The 21567-nt window shown below is 36.9% G+C and overlaps 3 protein-coding genes across 4 annotated transcripts in view; 2 read left to right on the top strand and 1 right to left on the bottom strand.

The window, feature by feature from the left end:
* MTPAP (mitochondrial poly(A) polymerase) overlaps positions 1–21567 on the bottom strand; it is a 190205-nt gene that overhangs the window by 75698 nt on the left and 92940 nt on the right. The window contains exon 1 of one of the 2 annotated variants that reach the window (XM_088265095.1): positions 20183–20223. The exons of the other annotated variant lie outside the window; for it this stretch is intronic. The gene's annotated coding sequence lies outside the window, so the exon portion shown is untranslated. Of the gene's footprint in view, positions 1–20182; positions 20224–21567 lie in introns of those variants that run through there. 2 annotated transcript variants of the gene reach the window in all.
* On the top strand, positions 189–2180 carry LOC148306391 (uncharacterized). The gene is made up of 2 exons (XM_088265098.1): positions 189–600; positions 1273–2180. Exons 1-2 carry the CDS (start codon positions 241–243, stop codon positions 1834–1836), a joined length of 924 nt encoding a protein of 307 aa, XP_088121224.1. The 5' UTR covers positions 189–240; the 3' UTR covers positions 1837–2180.
* On the top strand, positions 5273–7717 carry LOC148306390 (uncharacterized). The gene is made up of 2 exons (XM_088265097.1): positions 5273–5764; positions 7070–7717. Exons 1-2 carry the CDS (start codon positions 5393–5395, stop codon positions 7631–7633), a joined length of 936 nt encoding a protein of 311 aa, XP_088121223.1. The 5' UTR covers positions 5273–5392; the 3' UTR covers positions 7634–7717.

Genomic DNA, 21567 nt, shown 5'->3' with positions numbered 1-21567 from the left:
GGCGAATGTAAACACGCGTGAAAACACTCGCGTCGTTTCTGCGCGACATTTGCACGCGTCTATATCGTCGACGGAGCCGCCATGCGCTATTATCTCGAGTCGTAGGAGAGTACTTCGTACGGCTTCGCGTTCGCTCGTGAACTACGAGCGAAGCGGGCTAACGCCATTTCCACGCCGCCAGTGACTGCAGTCGCGAGTTTGCCGTATATTAGTGAGGGCGTCACTCCGCACCCGGCCGAGATGAGCCTGACGTCCCTCTCGTCCAACCTGCGCATGGAGATGTCCGAGACGATCAAGTTCATAAAGCTGTACAGAAACGAACCGATGCTGTGGAATCCCGGGCACGTCCACTACAAGCACCGCAAGCATCGGACCGCCGCGTACAGAAGGATAGCCGCCGCTCTGAACTTGCCAGACTTCACCGCGGCGCACGTCGCCGTCAAATTCAAAAACCTGAGAAGCACATATTCGCAAGAATTGAAAAAAATCGCCGAAAGCAAAAAGACGGCCCTCTCCCCGGATGAAATGTACGTGCCGAAAGTATTTTGGTACGACACGATTTCTTTTCTGAAACCTTTTATGACGAGCAAACCTACTACTGTGAGTATCTATGAATATCTAATATTACTAATTTCTCACCATTACTTACACTTCAAATGGTAGTGTACAGTTAAATACTCGCGCGTAGTCGATTCGAACGCATGATCGATTCTTATCCGTAAGATTAAACAATGACCAACTAAAAAACGGGTAAACGGGACAATATTTTGAAGGTGTGCTTAGCTTTGTGCACAAATGTTGCATTTAACCCCAACCGACCTTCAAAGCCTTGATTTTTGGGGTTAACAACTGAGATTTTTTCTCTAACAGAGACGAGTTATTGATATGGGAATGCGGAAAATTAGGCATTTAAATATGTTACGACCTGTATTTAATTAATGATTAATTTATAGACTGTTCAACATTCACCATTTTACCCATTATTGAACGTTCATTATCTCTTCATTTTTTCGTATTGTTTGATTATGTTATTTAAAAAAAAAACAAAGGAACGCACCAAACAACGATACATCATTCCCTGTTTCTATATTTCCTTCTTATCTCTGTTGAGACATCTATAAGATGTTCTCGTTAACTGATAACAATCACTCGGGTGTTGATTCCCCCGGAGTATTCGTGTGCAAACATTTGACACTCAAATTATTGTCAACGATTTGCCTTTCACGCGTTTTTTTATTCTACGTAGTTCTCATTTTACTATTGCGGTTGCAGGATTGTACGGAAGAACCCGATCAGACTGCGGACGTAGATGGAAACTCACTATCTCCAAGGCGATATGAGGATCTCGTTGTTGAATCTGAAACAGATATCAAAACTCCACTATCGCGAGAACCCCCATTAGCCAATGAAATTCCTCTAAAAAATATCGCAAAAAAGAGAATTTCCAACGGACAAGAAAAACCAAGAACTAAGATAGAAGATGTCGGTAGTTTAAGAGAACGAGAAATTGATACAACATCTTACAAACCCTTGAATATCCATAGCAAAGATGAAGACTGCTTCGATCATTTCGGGAACTACGTGGCTTCCATGTTGAGATCATTTCGAATGGATAAAGCTATCAAAATTCAAAGTGACGTTATCAATTTAGTGTTACAAGCTTCGTTACACGATGCGAAAAAGAGAAAATTTTCGATAAATAATTCAAATTTGACTCGACAATCGTCTTTATATCCCGTAACAGAAAGTAAGCCAGTAATTTCAGCAGAAGCGTCGTCATGTGAAGATGATGGAGACCGTGATAAGCTAAATGCCGATTTGTCTTTTTTATATTAGTTTTTTTTTTAAAGACATTTTCTGACATCTCAAAATCGATGGGCATTGAAGCCTGGATATTTACAGATTTTACGGCCTTCATAGGCTTGGTTCACCTCGTTCAGTTGGGAAACCGAGCCAATGACGGTCGTAAGCCCTGTAAATGCTCAAACTTCCACATTATTCTTCATATAGATATGTTTAGATGTCAAAAATGGTAAAAATGTCTCTCAAGCGGAGATAATCCAGATTTGTGAACAAGTATTTGTACACACAAAAAATCTTGTATTTATATTTGGTATGTTATGAAGAAAATGTGACAATGTACCTACATTTTTTTTAATAAATCATTTTGACATTTATTTTTCTTTCGTTATTATTTTTCTTAGTAGGGTTATCGTTCGTCCTACATCGTCGAGACATGTCACCATCATGAAAAAATACTGGTACAAAACGCAATCGAAGATTTTGAGATCCTAATAGGTATTGAAAAACTGACCATTGTGGAGCGAATTTTCCCCGCCGACTTTGACTATATTTGGTATTTTAATACCGTGGTTTTGGAAAAATATGGCAACCTAACCAAATGACGTACAGTAGAAGCCGGTTATAACGAGCATTCGGAAATACCGCGGGTCTTTTTCTTATTTTGTTATTCTATACTAAAAAATGATCCTTTAGAAGAAAAAAAACAACAGACCATCGATTTTTTTTTATAAATGTGATTGTGTTATGACTTTTATTTATATTTTAAAAAAATAAATTAAATTTATAAATGTTTTCTTTTTCTACATAGAAAGTAAGGAAAGAAGGGTAAAACAAATTTACGAGGCGAATGTAGTTGGAAAAAGGAGCAGAGGAAGACCGAAAAATCTTGACACGATCGTCAGATATGTTAAATACTTGAAAGCGGTCAGGTTAGGCGTCGAAATAATCGGCGGGTATATGTGAGAAGATGCATGATTTTGGGAGAGGCGAAGAGTGTTTGCAAAGACAGAGTGATGAGGCGTTCTATTCACTCTGCCTACCCCTGCGGAGAAGCGGCGTGATGGTCAGTTAGTTCGTTAGTTATTCGGTGATCATATAACGCGGCTTATCTGCAGCCTCCCGGCTTATCTGACCTGCGGGAGCAGGCCGCCTTGTAAGTGACTTCCGCAGTATCATTTATGAGTAATAAAGTGCGTTCGGATATACTGCGCTATTGACACTATACTCTATCCTCTATCCAGTTGCAGAAACGGTCGCTAGTCGGACGAACGTGCAAATTTATCGTGCGTTTATATCATCGAGTTTACTAGACGAGCGTTGTGTATTTTTCAGTATAATGCCTTTGAAACACTCACGGAGGTCGTACACGATCGAAGAAAAATTAAAAATAATCAAAAAGATTAAGAGTGGCGTTTCTAAAGTGAAGATAAGACGCAAGTTCGACATCCCAGAAGCGACGTTACGGGGGTGGGTAGCGGAGGAAGAAAAATTACGCTCGTTCTTAGACACATTCGGCAATGATGGCGGATCACATAAACGGAAATCTAGACTCCCTAGAAAAAAAGTTACACGAAACAAAAAGGTAATAGAGCTGTATATTCCAGACGAATTGGTTGATAGACGTCTCACGCTTCGATCGATTTATTATTATTATTATTATAATATATGCATATACAAGTGTCTCAAAAGTCTTGAAAAGTATATTTTTGCCGCGCCTTACTGGCTGCAGTGTGTTCGAACCGGTTGGGTGAGACCCCATGTTTTTAGCCGACCAATGTTCAGTCTGCTGTCAGCATCAGTAGAATCTGAATTGATGCACCCTCGATCGAGATATGTCACGACGCACGATGGCGGATACTAGCGAACAACGTTGGGGGGTTCGAATTTTGCACAAAACTTGAAAAAAAAAGTTGTCGAAACTCGCGAATTGCTCAAACAAGCCTACGGGGAGACTGCTCTATCGTATGTGCAACAAAGGTTTCAAGGTGGGTGATGAAGTTTGAGGAAGGAAAAGAAGGGTGAATAATGACCTTCGCTCTGGACGTCCAATAACGAGCCAAACCGAGGAAAATGTGACTCGTGTCATGATTTGGCCATCGTATGAGTGTTCGATTATATTATTAGCTGAATAAACATTCCAAATACTCATATTATTTTTTGACATCTCATCAAAGATGAAAAAGAATATGGAAGTCTGGGCATTTACTGGGCTGACGACCGTCATAGGCTGGTTTACACACGCGTAACATTCACCAGTTCTACCCATTATTGACAACCACACAACTCAAATTCTTGGAAGTTCTATATATATGAACCAATTTTGAAACATTGTTCTTGAATCACTAGAACTTTACTAGAGACATCTATTGGTGAGATGAAAAGAAGCTTTTTATTGAGCAGAAACTCTTTTATTAAACTCTTTTATTTTATTTTTGTGAACAAGTATTTGGATGAAAAATAACTCCTGAAATTGGAGATAATCCAGATTTGTGAACAAGTATCCAGATTTGTGAACACACTCAAAATATTGTATTCCAAATACTACTGTACATCGCATTATTGCAGATGAATCGAATTGGTCAACGATAAATTTGGGAATTTTGATATGTTCTACTCGACATTGTCACCTACTCGACATTGGATCGCTTAAATAGTCGATATTCATATCGTGATGTGCCTATTGTCATATAATTTGTCTTTGACTTGTCCTTTGATCTTTCCCTTTCCCCCTGTTCCTCCCTCCCGTCCCTCTTCCAGGTATTTTACTAACTTACAAATGTGAAATTTTGTAACTGGAATGGTACAAATATGTAGGTACCTACCTGTTTTGTGTTACTCGTTAATGTTAATGAATTTCTGTAACTGTCCTGTTAAGTTTCCAAATAAATATGCAAAGGGTGTGCACCAAGCTGGTCCCAAAACTTCTGATAAACAAAAAAAAATGAGAATGCATAATTTGTTTTTTTAGATATTTTAATATATATTGCAAAAAAATATTTTAACTTCTTATCTTTTAGTAACTCTTTGAAATCATATATTTATTTCGAAGAAAAACGTATTTTTTCAATACTAAAACGGTGTTTAAGAAGAAAAAAAGTACGTTAAATTTTACCTGGGTTTAATGAAAATTATGTTGAGATTTAACGTATGTAAATTCGTATGCTTAAATTCGCAGTATTTTTTTTTAATTACCTAACGTCCAAGTGACTCTGAAATTTAGCTACGGCTTACGCAACATCGTTTATCATGTCCCTACTCAGGCTTCAACTTTATAAGTTTCATAGCCTACGCCTACTCGTGAGTGGATTTACTCTGGATGTTTAAAGTTACTATAATTTCATGTAATTCATGAGTGAATATTCTAGGCAAAAACACTCGCTTCAGTAAAAAATTCGCTCGCGATCTCGATTATGTAGCCGCTTCATCTGTGTCGTGGCGCTGCTTCGTGCAACTCCGCGATCGCTCGTGACTTACGAACGCTCCACGAAACGAGACAGAGGAACGCTGCCTGCTCGCGTGTGCGGGCCACTAGTAGGAGGTTTGCGCAGTGGCGAGCCGCTCACGTTCCTGGCGCCCCGAAACCTTCGCCATGAGCTCGGCCCTCTTGTCCAACAACCTCCGGATGGAAATGTCCGATACTTTGAGATTTTTGAATCTGTACAAGGACGAACCGATTCTATGGGACCCCAAGCACGCTCAGTACAAGAACCGGGAGCGTCGTTTCGCGGCGTGTCGCAGGGTCGCCAACTCCCTGAACTTGCCGGAGTTCACTGCGGCGTACGTCTCCATCAAGTTTAAGAACTTGAGGAGTTCGTACGCGCAGGAAATGAAGAAAATCGCCGAGAGCAAGAAGAACGCAGCGTCCGGCGAAGAGATTTACGTCCCCAAAGTGTTTTGGTTCGAAACGATGGACTCGTTTATAAGGCCATACGTAACGAGCGGAAGAAGAGCTCTCTCCGAAGTAAGTAATATTTTTCTCATTTTTTTAAAAGTTCTTTGTTTATTGAACCTCGCTCCTTCTGCAGGTCCCGGGTTCGATTCCCAGGGGGGGTCAAATAAATATAAGTGATTTTTTCACTGTAATATTTATTCAATATTACCCTGGACTGGTACCTGGAGCGGAGGGCTAATCACCTTTCATTCATGTGTAAACGATCAAGATAACACTGCGTTATATGACGCAGTGCCCTATGCACCATTGGGGTGCGGATAAGGGTTTATTATTATTATTTATTTTTTTAATATCACTGGACTGGTTCGAAGCGCGGGACCGATCACCTCGCCTTCACGTTATTAAAGATCTAACTTTATTTATTTATTTCTTAAATATACATAAACATATAATTAATCTGCATTTTAGCTTTTTATTTAAGCCTGTGTTGTGCCGAAATACTTACCATACATGCTAAAGTACAACAAAAAGTAAAGTTAACAATTTAATACAATAACACCGCGTCGTTGTAAAGTTGTGCCCTATGCATCGAACGGTTAGAATATTTAAAAATAAGATAAATATACATTTTTATTACATGCTGAATTTTACGAATGTGCTGAATTTACGAATATACTTTTTTTTACTTCTTATCCTTTATAAAACGGGTCTTCAAAATTTCCTTTATCTTTATTTTATTCTTTTTCTTGCTATTTTTTTCTGGGGTATTATTTTTTGACATCTCATCAAAGATGAAGAAGAATACGGAAGTCTGGGCATTTACGGGGCTGACGACCGTCAGCATTTTGTGAACAAGTATTTGGACACACTCAAAATGTTTTAAGTAAATTATCTGGTCAAATTATAAGCTTAAATAATAAAAATGAAAATGATATTTTCTGGCGTTTCTCATGTGTGTGATTATAATCCAGGATTCGGACCTCACATACAAATAAAAGAGTTTCTGCTCAATAATAAACTTCTTTTCATCTCACTAATAGATGTCTCTAGTGAAGTTCTACATAGTGATTCAAGAATAATGTTTAAAAATTGGTACATATCTATAGAACTTCCAAGAATTTGAGTAGTGTGGTTGTCAATAATGGTAGAATTGGTGAATGTTACACTTCTGTAAAGTGATCACTTAAACCAGCCTGTGACGGTCGTCAGCCCCGTAAATGCCCAGACTTAATTATTCTTCTTCATCTTTGATGAGATGTCAAAAAATAATATGAAAATAACTGTAATTGGAGATAATTCAGATTTTGTGAACAAGTATTTGGACACACTCAAATTGTTACAATCTGAGGTCGTTAATTACATATTTGGTTGCAGGAACTAAAAGAACAATCCAATCAGAATATCGATATGGACGCCAAATCGCCATCTCCAGAACAATTTGAGGATGCCATTGTCGAATCTGATCCAGATATCAAACCGGCTCTGTTGCAAGATCCTATATTAGTCACTCCGACACCTTCTGTTAAGAAAATCGCAAAGAAAAGATCTCGCTATGGAAATGAAAATCCAAAGAAGAAAATTGGTTCTTTCGACAGCTTCGTATCTGTTACCGTCGAACGCAAAATAGACACATCACCCGAACATTCGAATGCTCCAGAGAAAAATGGAGACTGCTACGATCACTTCGGGAAGTACCTCGCTTCCATGTTGCGGTCCTTTCAAATGGATACGGCTATTAAAATACAAAGTGACGTTATAAATATGATATTGAAAGCTTCGTTGCATAACACGGATAAGGAAAGATCGTCGACCGGTGCTTCGTTTGCGAGCCAAAGGCCATCTTTAAACCGCAGAAGATCTACTCGTGCCAAGATAGCGAGTTCGCCAGAAGCATTTTCGAATGACAGAGACGATGACGAAGGTGAAAGTTCAGAATAACAAATGTATTATAGTACGCTATGTGTATTATTTTGTAAATACCTTACCACATATTTTTAAATAAATTATTTTACTTTTACTCGTATTCACTAATTCTGATATATAATTTTTTGAAATTTCTATATGGATGAAGAAGAATATGGAAGTTTCGGCATTTACGGGACTTACGACCGTCATAGGCAGGTTGGACTGATCACTTTACACACGTGTAACATTCACCAATTCTACCCATGATTGACAACCACACTACTGAAATTCTTGGAACTTATATACATTGTAGTCGTACAGGAGAAAGTGACCAACTAACGAAACATAAAATGTTCAGGAGGGCCATTTAACCGTTTTTACACTTTTGTCATCAATGCAGTTAGTCACTTTTAACAAGTCAATATATTATACTTCCAAGTGTTACTTGTCATTAATTAAAAACAAAGAAATAATGTATTCACGATTGTGATTATTTTTGTGTGAAAAGAGATGTTTATTAATACTGAAATGAGAAAATAATATTTTAGAAAATTTTCATCCTCAAGTATTTAAAATTACTTTAAGCAGTTGGTCCCTTTTTCCACCCATTTATTCAGGAAAAAAATGCAGATAGTCACTACTGATTCTTATAATCAGATTGGAAACGTTAGTGACAGATACAAAATTGTAATTCAAAGCATTTTTTTTATTAATTCACATTAAAAAACAAACGTTTTTCGGAAAATAAACTAGCTAGGTGACATAACATATTTTTTTTACACTGCAAAATTTTGTTTTAATAAGTATACAAAAAGTAAAGAAGTATTATTCTGGCTCAGATTCAGAATCTAAGTTTGGTTCTGGTGCTCTATCTTCTTTATGATTGACAGAAAGTGATCTGTACCACCTGAACTACTCCCGTGGAATTGCACCAGTATCACACAGTTTCAGCAAATCTTTCTTCCTTTTCTTACTAATACTTAGTTCTCCTTTGTATAAATAATTTAATGGGGGAAAAATTACTGGAAATCCTCGCCCAAATACTGACAGGATTTTAAAATCTTCGTTATACGAATACTAAAACAAAAATTTCCTGGTCTAGTGTGCTCATATCGCAAGCATTTAATTTGCAGCCATTAAACAATTTCGCTGTTTTTATCGCTAATTTAATTTTTATCGGGTTTTTCAATTTTATGGTCAGCACGCTTGGCTACCGCTCCGGAGGTTCCGGGCTCGATTCCTGGTGGGGGGGTTAAATAAATATTTAGTGATTTTTTCACTCTAATATTTATTCAATATTACCCTGGACTGGTACCTGATGCGCAGAAGTGATCACCTTACCTTCATGTGTTTATGATCGAGATAATACTGCGTTTATATGATGCAGTGCCCTATGCACCATTGGGGTGCGGATAAGGGTTGAAGATTTGAGATCTATGCTTCCGTGGTGTAATGGTAAGCGTGTTTAGCCACCGTGCTGGAGGTCTCGGGTTCGATTCCCAGGGGGGGTTGAAAATAAATATTAGTGATTTTACACTATAATATTTATTTCATATAACCCTGGACTGGTCCCTGAAGCGCAGGGGTGATCTCCTTAACTTGTAAGAGAAACATTCAAATGTCAAATGTTTCATACAGAACTTTAACTAACTTCATGGCGTTGAAAATTGTTACATTAAGCAATAATGTCCAACTGTCACTTGGTCACTTTTGCTTGGCAAGAAAAAAAACATCAATGCAGTTAGTCATTTTTAACAAGTCAATATATTTTACTTACAAGTTTAAAATCACTTTGGGATTTTTTTCAGGGCAATATTAAGCTAGTTAGATATCAAATAGTCAATAATCACGTTTTTGTAAAAACTGCACTTGGTCACTTTCTCCTTTATGACTACGATATGTTGTTCAAAATCGAAACACATTTCTTGAATTGACTAGAATTTCACTAGAGACATCTATCGGTGAGATGAAAGAAGCTTTTTATTGAGCAGAAACTCTTTCATTTGTATGTGAGGTCCGAATCCTGGATTATAACCATATACATGAGAAACGCTAGAAAATATACTTTTCATTTTATTATTTTAGCTTATAATTTGACCAGATAATTTATTAACAACATTTTGAGTGTGTCTTATTATCCTCCAATGACTGGAGATACTCCAGATTTGTGAACAAATATTTGGACACACTCAAAATGATGTTAACGTAATTTTTTTTGAGGTAGCGTCCTTGATACGCGCACACCAGATGCGCAGACGCCAAGGTCGCTGCGCGCGCACCAACGACTCCCGCCGTTCAGTACGATGTTGATCGTTCAACACAAAGCACGTTGCGTTATTTGGTAGAGTTATCCCTAAATAATAATCATTAGCCTTACTACCTGAGGTTATATAAGAAATCCAGGATTCTAAAATTACTCATTCATTTTTTTGGCATCGAAAGTGACCATATCGCATTAGCTTTATCAGAGTACTCGGTACTCTGTATCCAATTGTTCGTTTCCTAGAAAAAAGCTTGTTTGTGACGATTGTTTAACAATGGAAATTCAAGTAGAAGGTTAATATAATCTTTTACACACTTTTTCTTCTTCTTTTATTTCATAGGTTGACTATAAATAAACTTATGTTGAAATAAAATGACACGTAGGTGTTACGCAGTACGTAAAATTATGTTATTATTTCGTCTTTCTTTTTCTTGTAAACTTTTAACTGATCCCTTATAAACCTGCTTGAACGATTTCTATCTCAACATGCATATGTATGTCTGTAGTTTAAGAATCACGAAAAATTGTCTGCGTCAGCTTGCGACGGGAACCCCTTTTGCCGCTCGTAGCACCAAGTGATATCCTCATAGAAACTGTACGAAAATGCCGCGTTTTACTTTTTAGCATTTAAATTTATTGTTTTTTTTCAGGTACCATCTACAAATTCACTTTTACGCGTATGCATTTATTGGACATTTGGCTCTCCGTAAAAGGGTATAAGTCGCAGGCAGCGAGGGATCGGCAAGTCTTTCACGTGTTGACACAATCCTTGCCAGATATCACAAATATTGATACCAACCTCTTGCGATACCGTGTTGCGAGAATATGTAGTAAATTGTCAACATATTGGAAGAAGTCCTGCCGCTCAAAGGTCAAAATGATCGCTAAATACGGTGACTGGTTCAACATCCGAGAAGAGTGCAACCTTTCCGCGGTGCGAGACGACGAACATGTTCAGCCGGTGCCTTCTAGCAGCGCCAGCGCCAGCGGGTGCCAGCACTGCCGCGGCGCTTATGTACGAGTACTTCCTGCGCGCAGGAATGACAGCGAGCGCTCACGGCGTCGCAGATTAGCTAGCTCGTCACAGGTAGATGATGAACTGCTGTTAATGAATTACTTACCAACTCTGATCGGTCGAACACCACTATTTCAGAAATCACTACCGAAGAACTTTTATCTTTGCTTGTAGATGCCAAATTAATAATTATTGATTAGAAACTTGATCAACTCTAAAATTCCTAATATTTTACCTTCGTACCGTAAAGTACTTGATGCGGAAAAGCGGTGTTACCCTTCGATGCGACAGATCACCGAATCATCAAAGTACGAAGAAAAAGTTTTAAGTTTTAACAATTTTAAAAACCCTCGAATAGGTCTTTGTTACGATGTTAGATTATTGGCTGATAAATTAGTATGAAAAATCACAAGACTATCGATATCATTCTTATTGACATCTGTAGGGAACTAAGGGAGGTATTAAAGTTTAAACTTTAGATATTTGAACAAAACGATAACGTGAGTTCGCATACGTCATCAAATTTCCGTCATCGAACGTTTTATGACGTCATATGGTTTATTGTCTATGGTTTATAGAGCTGTAATAGTAGTAGTGTGGATTGTTTGTTTACCACTACACCACCATTTGTGTTATACAAATATGAGGGGAGGGGGGACCATAGACACCAACAAATAGAGCCGCCAATAATTTAGCTATTACCAACATTAAAATAACTCCATCGTTTCTGTGAAGTCATTCATTGCCTACATGTGAAACAGATCTTTTTAGGTAAAACCTGAATATTTTTTATCCATTTGAAATTTATAAAGTATATTTTAAAAAATAATTAAACAATACCTCTTCTTCAAAATACAAAAACAACACTTTCTGCCCTGTACCAGGTAAATATTAGGTTCAAAATATGCCGCTTTTGCTGGGATATAGTACATTTTCTGGGCATTCCCAAAATATGCACAACGGAAAATTTACGATTTTTGATATATGACGTTGTTGAAAGGAGTGAGCGATATATATTGTGGGTATACTGGCAAAAAACGTTAACTCTAAAATCACAATTTGAATAATCCCTTTATTTAAAGCTTTTAGCTTGAATACCTGCTATTTAACTTAAAGTTGAATATACTTTTAATACCACATACATATATAAGTATGACATTTCAAACTATATACATACTTATCGTATTTTGCCAGTTTATAGAACGTTCAAAACTGTATAATATGCATCATTAAGTCAAAATTGTATATTTTGGAGTTAACGTTTTTTTCCAATACTCCCACGATATATAATACGTACATGAAATATAATACGTTTACAAAATGAACATTTCACTTTAAAAAATAAATAAAATAAAAATAAAGGAAATACAGTAGACGCTCTCTTAACCGGCGCCGCTTTAACCGTCCCGCCCCCTCAACCGGCCCAAAATACACGCAGACAAGTAGCAACTATGTAGAGCGTCTGCGCCGCGACCGCGAGTCAGTCACATTGCGTATGCTCTGCGGTTAGCATCGCAAATTTTAGTGATGTTTTATAATGTTAAAGAGTTTTTTTTTTTAAGAAAATGAGCGGAGATAAGAGGAAGCGCGTTGTTGTGTCAGTGGAGCAGAAATTACAAGCTCTCGAGCGACTCGAAAAGGGTGAATCGGTACAACGGATCAGTGAAGAACTAAATGTCGGAAAGAGTACGGTCAATGACTGGCGCCAAAACAAAAAAGCCCTTCAAGAGTTTTGCGCACAGATCTTTGAAAAATCTTTGTCCGTTAGGCGAACATTAAGGAAACCGCTCAACGAACAGGTAGACGACGCGTTGTGGCTTTGGTTCGTGCAAGAGCGTCGTAAAGGATCGCCGATAAGTGGTCCGATTTTAAAGGCAAAAGCTGTGATCCTACACGAGGAGTTTAATAGCGGGGGGCAGTTCTTAGCCAGTGACGGGTGGCTATATCGCTGGAAAAAACGCCACGGTGTTCATTTTCCGAGTGTGTGCGGTGACAAACTTTCATCCAGCCCACAAGCAGCAGATGAATGGGAAGTCGGGCTCGAGGATTTGATTGAAAGAGACAGTTTGGTGCCGGAACAGGTCTAACATATTTGTGTACCTTATTCATTTATTACAAACTATACACATCCACTATCATTTTTAAGACATACATATGCATATACATACATACTATCATTTTTAAGTAGTGTGGTTGTCAATAATGGGTAGAATTGGTGAATGTTAAACGTGTGTAAAGTGATCACTTAAACCAGCCTATGACGGTCGTCAGCCCCGTAAATGCTCAGACTTCCATATTCTTCTTCATCTTTGATGAGATGTCAAAAAATAAGATGTTTATTTTGTTGCCAAGCAAAAGTGACTTAAATGAACATTTTACGATTTGTTAGTTGGCCACTTTTTCCTGTACGACTACGATATATACTAAATATGCCATAAGTCCTTGTACCTTACCTTACCTTACCCCCTTAGAACGTTTACATAGATATCCTTTTATCTTAGGGAATTTTATGAGGGGTAATGTTTTAAATTATATTTTTTCATTTTAACTAGCGGGAAAAACTGTAATCATTTCACTGAGTCATTTAAACTGAACTATATTTTTTAAAAACATAAACTTTCCTATAACGTCTTCTCCAGTACCGTGGTACTTATCTCAGCGTTAATACACATGTACATAAAATTTATTGAATTTCGTCTCTTTTTAGGCACAACCTGTGTAGAGCCGAAACGTTGGGTCATGTAAATATATATTATATATATATATATATATATATATATATATATATATATATATATATATATATATATATATATATATATATATATATATATATATATATATATATATATATATATATATATATATATATATATATATGTACTAGTATATAGTGTGGACGTTAGTGTTTTGTCCTGTCCCGAAGAAGAGATGGGCACGGGCAGACGTAAATCTAGTCTGCCGGTCTAAGAGTGATTATAAAACTAATATTTTGTCAAAAGGTATATTTACTTGATTTTCGATGAAATTTAAATTTACCTTTTCGTTATCCATTAACGGGTATCCACGATCAATACGTTTTGTATAATTCTGCAAATCTTCATCGGTCGCGTTTTCGGTTTTCGCGATATTGTCGCGGACACGGTCCCAATTACTGTCAATTACGTCAATTCGTGCAAAGAATTGGTCGTCGGCAGAGCCAATTACAGATATTGTGATTGACGCGCATTGACGCAGCCAATTGATCGATTCGTCAGTAGCTCGCGGGACAGTAAACATGGCGGGCGCGTCCAATCCTTCCGAATGTTCCATCGCGGAGAAAGATTTTGTTCTACTCCTCATTGCGTCGTATCGAGACTGTCCAGAGTTGTGGAAAGTGAGATCGAACGATTATCAGAACAAAAATAAAAGAAGACTCGCTTTGCGAAAAATACTCGACGTTTTGAGAACGTACAAACCCGATTACAGCGAGGATCAGTTGAAAAAAAAAATCAATATTTTGCGGACAAACTTTAATAAAGAGTGCCAAAAGGTGGATCAAAAAAAGCGATCGGGCGCGTTTAGTGACGACATTCCGGAACCGAAGTTGTGGTACTATAATCAACTTCTATTCATAAAGGATCAAGAGGATCAAGTGGCGGTAGCAGAAACTGAATGTTCTGAGGTGAGATACATTTTGTTATTCGAGTATTTATCTATCGTCGGGTCGACCTTCGTGCTGTGGGTGTTAGCCCATTTAGCTACTCCCGGCTCGATTCCTGACGAGGTCAAAATTAAAACAAAATATAATTAGATATAAATAATCAACTGACTTTTATTGGTTGATATAATGTAGCTTCCTTTACTTATTTGCCTTTACCAGTAACCGAATTTCATCGTAACCGACATCGTCGATTTGGTATCGGACCACAGCTGGGATTCTATACGGATATTAAAATGGATTTACACTAAGACTGGAGAATTCATTTTTCCTCGCTGACTTTAACACTTCAACTTCTGACTTTAACGCCAACTACGAGATAACTTGTATATTTCGTTCTTTGCTAGGACGTCGACTACGAGTTATCTTGTACTGCGTTTACTTGCCATATTCGTGCAGCTACGATAAAATTCCTAGTATATAAGTGCTAATATGGATAGATGGCTTCTGGGAAGCAAACAAAAAATCAATGCTGGCTTACATGAACAGAAAATTTATTAATAAATGTACCGAAAATATAATTATGTACTTTAATCAGAGTATTTAATTATACAATATGATTGAATGAAATTGGCTTTTTAGACCGGAATTCGGAAAATTGACAAGTGTTAATAGCGTGTGTGCAGCCTGAAATAAAACACCTCGACTGATGACTGCGTGTAAACGGTGTAAGTCAGTTCTCGGTGCCAGTACTGCGTTAGTAAACTTACTCATTGGAAACCCACTTTCGGACAGCTCTGTCGCGTCAGCGCTGACTTCGCTATTCCCGGTGTTTATTTTGATGTCAGTCCTTACTGAACACCAAAATCAGTACGTGTTCAGTCGCTGACTCGGCGTTGTAGGGTGTCGTTGGGTGCCTCGTGTCGAAAATGGCGCGCAAATTAAACGGAAAAGAAAACTTAAAATTGGTTCAATTGTATCGCGAATACGAATGCCTCTGGGACATCAAATCGCAAAATTACCGCGACAAAGAAACGCGTATAGCGGCGTTGCAAAACATTTCGCTGCAAATGGGCATAGAAGGACTTAGCCCTAATGAAGTTAAAAATAAAATCAGAGCCATAAGGGCGACATATTACTTAGAATTAGATAAAATAGAAAAGTCCTCAAGAGGTTGTGGAAACGTATATACTCCGAAAGTCGAATGGTTCGAAGAAATGCACGCTTTTATACAAAATGTGTTGGTAAAAAGAAAAACAACAGTAAGTGAACTTATATTTATTTATTAGGTAGGAACAGTAAATAAAAGATATTAGATTTATTCTTGGCACACTTCCGTCAGTCACAAAGTAGTTTTTACATACTTAGGTCCTTATTTATTTTTCATTTAAGGCACGGTTTTTCCCTTTTTTTGTCGATAATACTTGATGATGGACCGACTTCCATGTGTCTTGACGTTGAATAGAGCTTGTCACCAATGAAGGGGATTCGTCTAAATTATTTGGTGTCATTCTTAAAGTCACCGTGTATTCATCAGAATCTTCCAATCTCAATTGATTTAGCAATGAAGCCAAAACTCCAGTTTCATTTCGATCGCTTGTACACTTCTTCATATAAACTTTTTTTTCTTTTAAGATAAAGATATGTATCTCTTCTTCTAACATATCCGTGAACTCTTTTAATGGCATATGTGAAATATTTCTCAACAAATAATTGACTCTCATCAAACTCTGCCGTTTTTGGGAGTTAATTTTTCCTCACTGACTTTAACAGCGTGTATTCACCTTGATCAATTGATGACTACGTGTTTAACAGTGTAGTGAGTTCTCGGCGCTAGTACTGGTGGCAGTAAGTGACTCATGTAAATATCCCTTTACCTCTTTAACTACGTGGTATAGATAACTTGAGTTATAAAAAAATATCGGTGATTTACATTTCACGACAATACTGATAGAACCGCTTTTAAAATGTTCAAGTCGTTAGAAATAGAAGTTCAGAAGTAAAGTTAAATTTATCTACGCTACTTTACTTGACTCGACACTTGCTTTAATTGACATCTCAACATAGATGAAGAAGAATATGGAAGTCTGGGCATTTACAGGGTTTACGATCGTCATAAGCTGGTGATCACTTTACACTTTACACACGTGTAACATTCACCAATTCTACCCATGATTGACAACCACATTACTCAAATTCTTGAAACATCTAGATATATACTGATCAAATTCGTAACGTAGTATTCGCGAGTTTACTGTAGCCATCAATGATAATTTTTATCTACGCTACGTAATGCGTTAACTTCCGTATGGATCCCAGCCAACTTCGAAGATGTCGGTCAGGAAGATACTGGGTTGCTGGTAATATACATACATAAGTGGAAACTATAATATCTAATAATGGTGTATTTGGGACAGTGTCGTGCAGTGTTTTTCCTGTTTTTTTTTTTTAAATTTCGACTGCCATTACAGGTTGTAGATGATCCCTGTAACGACGTCAAACAAGATCAAATGCACTGCACGCCATTTTCACAAAAAACGCGTTTAAAAACCATAATGTTGCCGTCAAAATCTACGTGCTTATTCGGAAATAATTCATTGTACTATTTCGTTTCAGCAATCTTTTAGCCAAGAACCGCAAAGACCGTCTGCAGTCAAGACGTCACTGCCTCATCCGCCTCCTGCGAAAAAGAAGAAAGTAACTCGAAATACTACAGAAAGGGTCGCGAGTTTATCTAAACTGCCAGATGAGGAAGTGGACATTCTAGCTAAGGGCTGGGCTATAAAATTGAGCCGCTTAGACCCGGACCAGAGGCGATATGCGGAAAAAATTATTAATGATACGCTATTTGAAGCTGTAATGGGTACATTGACGAGGAACAGAGTGTGTTTTCAAAAGTCATCTGTATCTCCGTATATCTCACCTTCCACGAATATGTCATCCCACCCAGCTTCTGAAAGCAGATGCAGGGTACGGTGTTCGAGACCTGCACATCTTCCATATTCATCACCCTCGTCGGCAAATAAGGTACCACGCGAATCGCGACGTCATTTAACACATTTCAGATGGGTATTTTGTACGCCTGCGGACCACTGACGCGGGATTTGATAATTGTGCAAATAAAGTTAATACCTTAACAAAGAGATTGGTATATAATATTCATATAAAAACATAGGATAATTCACACCATTTTGAGTGTGTCCAAATACTTGTTCACAAATCTGGATTATCTCCAATTATAGGAGTTATTTTTCTTATTATTTTTTGAAATCTCATCAAAGATGAAGAAGAACTTTACGGGGCTGACTACCGTCATAGGCTGGTTTAAGTGAACTTTGCACAACATTCACCAACTCTACCCATTATTGACAACCACACTACTCAATTCTTGAAAGTTCTATATATATAATCCCATTTCGAAATCCAGGCACCAACCCTTATGTATGAAAGTGAAATATGGAATATGGAAAATAAAGATGAATGGAGTCGAAACACGATCTCTCAGAAGAATTTGCGGCTAAACGATGTATGACTGATGTTTGAATGATGAAACAAAAAAAGAATGCAAGACTGAGAAAAGCATTATCGATAAAATTAAGAAAGGCGTGTTGCGATGGTTTCGACATGTGGAACGAATGAGTGAGGAAAAAACGGTAAAATAAATTTATGAAGCAAATGTAGTTGGAAATAGAAGCAGAGAAAGAACGAGGAAAACTTGACATGAGCATGTATTTATTATACTTGGACGCGGACAAGTCAGAAATCAGTATAAGCGGTGGGTTGTATGAGATACATGAATGTGTAAGAGACGCTTATTTTTGCGAAGGCAGAGTGGTGTGGCGTTCTATCCCCTCTGCCTGTCCCTGCGGGAAAGCGGCGTAATATTTAATTAAATTACCAACCTTTTGCTTCGGAAATTTTTTTTTCGGTAAACTACCGAAATCTACCGGTATTTCATGTCTCATATACCGATTTTCGTTCCGTCGACGTTGGCAACACTGCTCGTCAGTCGCGATCAGTTAGTGCGAGAGGGAGGTCGTGTGATACGGTCTGTGCTGCATTTCCAGTGTGAAAACGCAAAGATGTCGGAAGAAGTACTCAAGCACGGCGTGCGATTAGTCGCGAAGATGTTAGCTGAAGAGATAATAGACGAATTGGAACAGGAGAAAAAAGAACTTAAAAGGCGAAGATTGGTAAGAATACTGCGGTCACGATAATGCCAGTTTGCAAATATTCAGCTGGCATTTTTTTTAAATTACCTAACGTCCAAGTGACTCTGAAATCTAGCTACGGCTTATGCAACACCGTTTATCATGTCCCTACTCAGGCTTCAACTTTATAAGTTTCATAGCCTATGCCTACTCGTGAGTGGATTTACTCTTTACGTTTAAAGTTACTATAATTTCATGTAATTGATGAGTGAAAATTCTAGGCAAAAACACTCGCTATTCAGCTGGCATTTTGCATCGTAGTCATATATAGGGTGGCGCAAAATCAAATACTCTATCAGAAGATGCTATAATTGTTGCAAAAGGCGTCGTACGTCTATAATATTTGTCGTCTTCGTACGTCAATCATTAGAATTCTAACTGTCCATCAAATTTCATCCCTCTACGCCCTTTCCTAAACTCCCTTTTTCCTTTGCCTTCCTTATTATCATCAATTTGTAATTTAGTTTTTTTTAATGTTCAGGCACTATCCACCCTCTGATAGTAAACAGCTTATATAGCTATATCAAACGTTTTGACCAATATCACTAGTCTGTTTTGGATTGGTTGGAAAATATTTAGTAATAAGCCCACCAATGTACTTATTTTTTTCTCTGTACATAATGTTTAAATAAAGAAATATTTGACATTTCAGTACACAAACAGATTTAGAGTGGCGCAAAATTAATCATCTAATTTTGTTTTAAAATAACTTTTTTACTATTAAATAAAATAACTTCTTTACTATTTAAGAAATTCGTAAGTTAAGTTATAAGTAGGCACGTTTATTTATGCATATAATATTTTTTCCAGAATTATTTCACATACTAGGAAACGCCTTAAATATTTGTTATTATTTTTAGACCAATTATTTTAATATTTTGGTTCATTTAAATATTGTTAATTAATAACTTATAATTACTTAACTTTTAACTTTTAATAAAACAACAACCACATAGTTTTTCCCCACTTTATTTTATTTTAACAGTGACGGGTTTTGCCGTTACCGACATCATCAAACTGGTGGGAAGCTAGAAAAAAAAATATATGTGAAATGTTATTATTGTGTATATATTGTGTATATATACATCAAGGCAGGGGTTGAAAACCATGATTTTATATAATTTTTCTGAAAAATTATTTTTAATTGAGCATAAAATTTTGTCTAGCATCCAATCAGTCTGATGATGTCGGTAACGATGAAACTCGGTCACTGGTCGAATAAAATGAAAGTGGAAAAAAATATGTGGTTGTTATATTATATAAAATGCAGTTTCACATACAAATGTCGGTATAAAACTTAAATCGAATACTGTAAACCCCCTTTTAACGTTGAGATAGGAGAAACCTGGCCAAAAGTCTCAGGTACAAATTTCGCTAAAATAAATTATTAGTGCGTCATACGGCGGCCATTTTGTAAATATTCAGCCACGCATTTCGCTGCTGTAGTTGAAACCAGGGGGGGTCGACTCGTAAACGTCAGATTGTTCAAAAAACGACCAGAAAATGACGAGACACACTAATACACTAACAAAAACACCAAAACGGGAACGAAAAATACGAGATACCAACAAGTTGTTCAAATATTTCAAATAAATATATACAGACTATGGTTATAGACAATTATCGATAGAAAAATAGAAATCCGTCTATGAAGAACTTCATAATATTGAGTATTATGCCAAAGTTAAAGTTAAATTTTGCGTATGAAAGTGTAGTTTTTCTTACTTAACACAACGCTCCCTTGAATTTCTGCAGCACCCCCCAAATGCAAAAAAATTAAAAACGCCTAGCCAGACTTCCAAAACGCCCACAAAGGGGCGCTGGCACCCCCGTTAAGAAACATAACTTCAGAAAGTGGTGGGCACTCCTTCCGCCCTTTTAAAATATTGTATTTTCTAGAATTTTAAATATAATATAGTAATTTGAAAATTCTATCGTTTTTGTTTTTGTTGAAAAGCCTTATATTTATACATAGTTTGGGATAATAATTTCAAAAAAGTTACCATTACCATTTACCATTGTAAGGCTGAGTTGAGTAACCATTATTAATCGCCTGAATTCTTTTTATAATTGTCGCGTTTTAGCCGTGACCTTTCTATTTTTGTTTACACTGAAATAAATAAATTTAGATAGTGAAATATCTTCTTTGTAATATTAATATTATAATTTTGAAAATATGTAATACAACAAATTTCAATATAAATACCATTTAACCTGAAAAATGAATGATAAATATTTCGACGGGTGGATTTGACATTCAGCCGCGGCGAAGTCACGCCCAGCCGGGAGCTTAGTACTTCTAGCCGTTTACGTCACTTCCGGCCACTGGCGAATATCACTTCCAGCCATAAAAAATCGAGGTAGTTGGCGGTCTTTATATAAAATAGTTAGTCTGTGGTTGAAACCCAGTCGTCGTCGAGTCAGCACGTCTTTGTTCTCGGCGCTTTCGTTTTCGGCAAATTTTGATTTGGTGATTTAAGTTAGTTTTTCGCAGTGTTGAAAAGTTATACTCATGGATGTAGAAAAGGAAGGTATGTGTTATAACAATATAATTAATTATTTTATTGGTTTGAAGTAATTACATCAACGTTTTTTTATTAAGTTGTTTAGAGAGCATAAAAAAATATTTTTTACAAGTTTGCCTGTCGGGCATTGTCGGACATTTTTCTTTTGACTATCATAAAGTTCAAATGTTTCTCATAGTATTTATAAAAAAAAACTTGCAACATGTTTGCGACTTTAAAAAAAATACATTTAAAAAATTGTTGTTTTTAACACTCAAAAACAGTTTCGTTAAAAATTTAATGTTTTTTTACAGGATCTTTAAGCGGGGTTAAG

This window comes from Brachycentrus maculatus, unplaced genomic scaffold (assembly GCF_059751285.1).
Source record: "Brachycentrus maculatus isolate JH-2025_06_01 unplaced genomic scaffold, ASM5975128v1 h1tg000242l, whole genome shotgun sequence".
NCBI lineage: Eukaryota > Metazoa > Arthropoda > Insecta > Trichoptera > Brachycentridae > Brachycentrus > Brachycentrus maculatus.
Note: the sequence above shows the minus strand (reverse complement) of the source record. Positions and strands in the feature narration are given on the sequence as shown.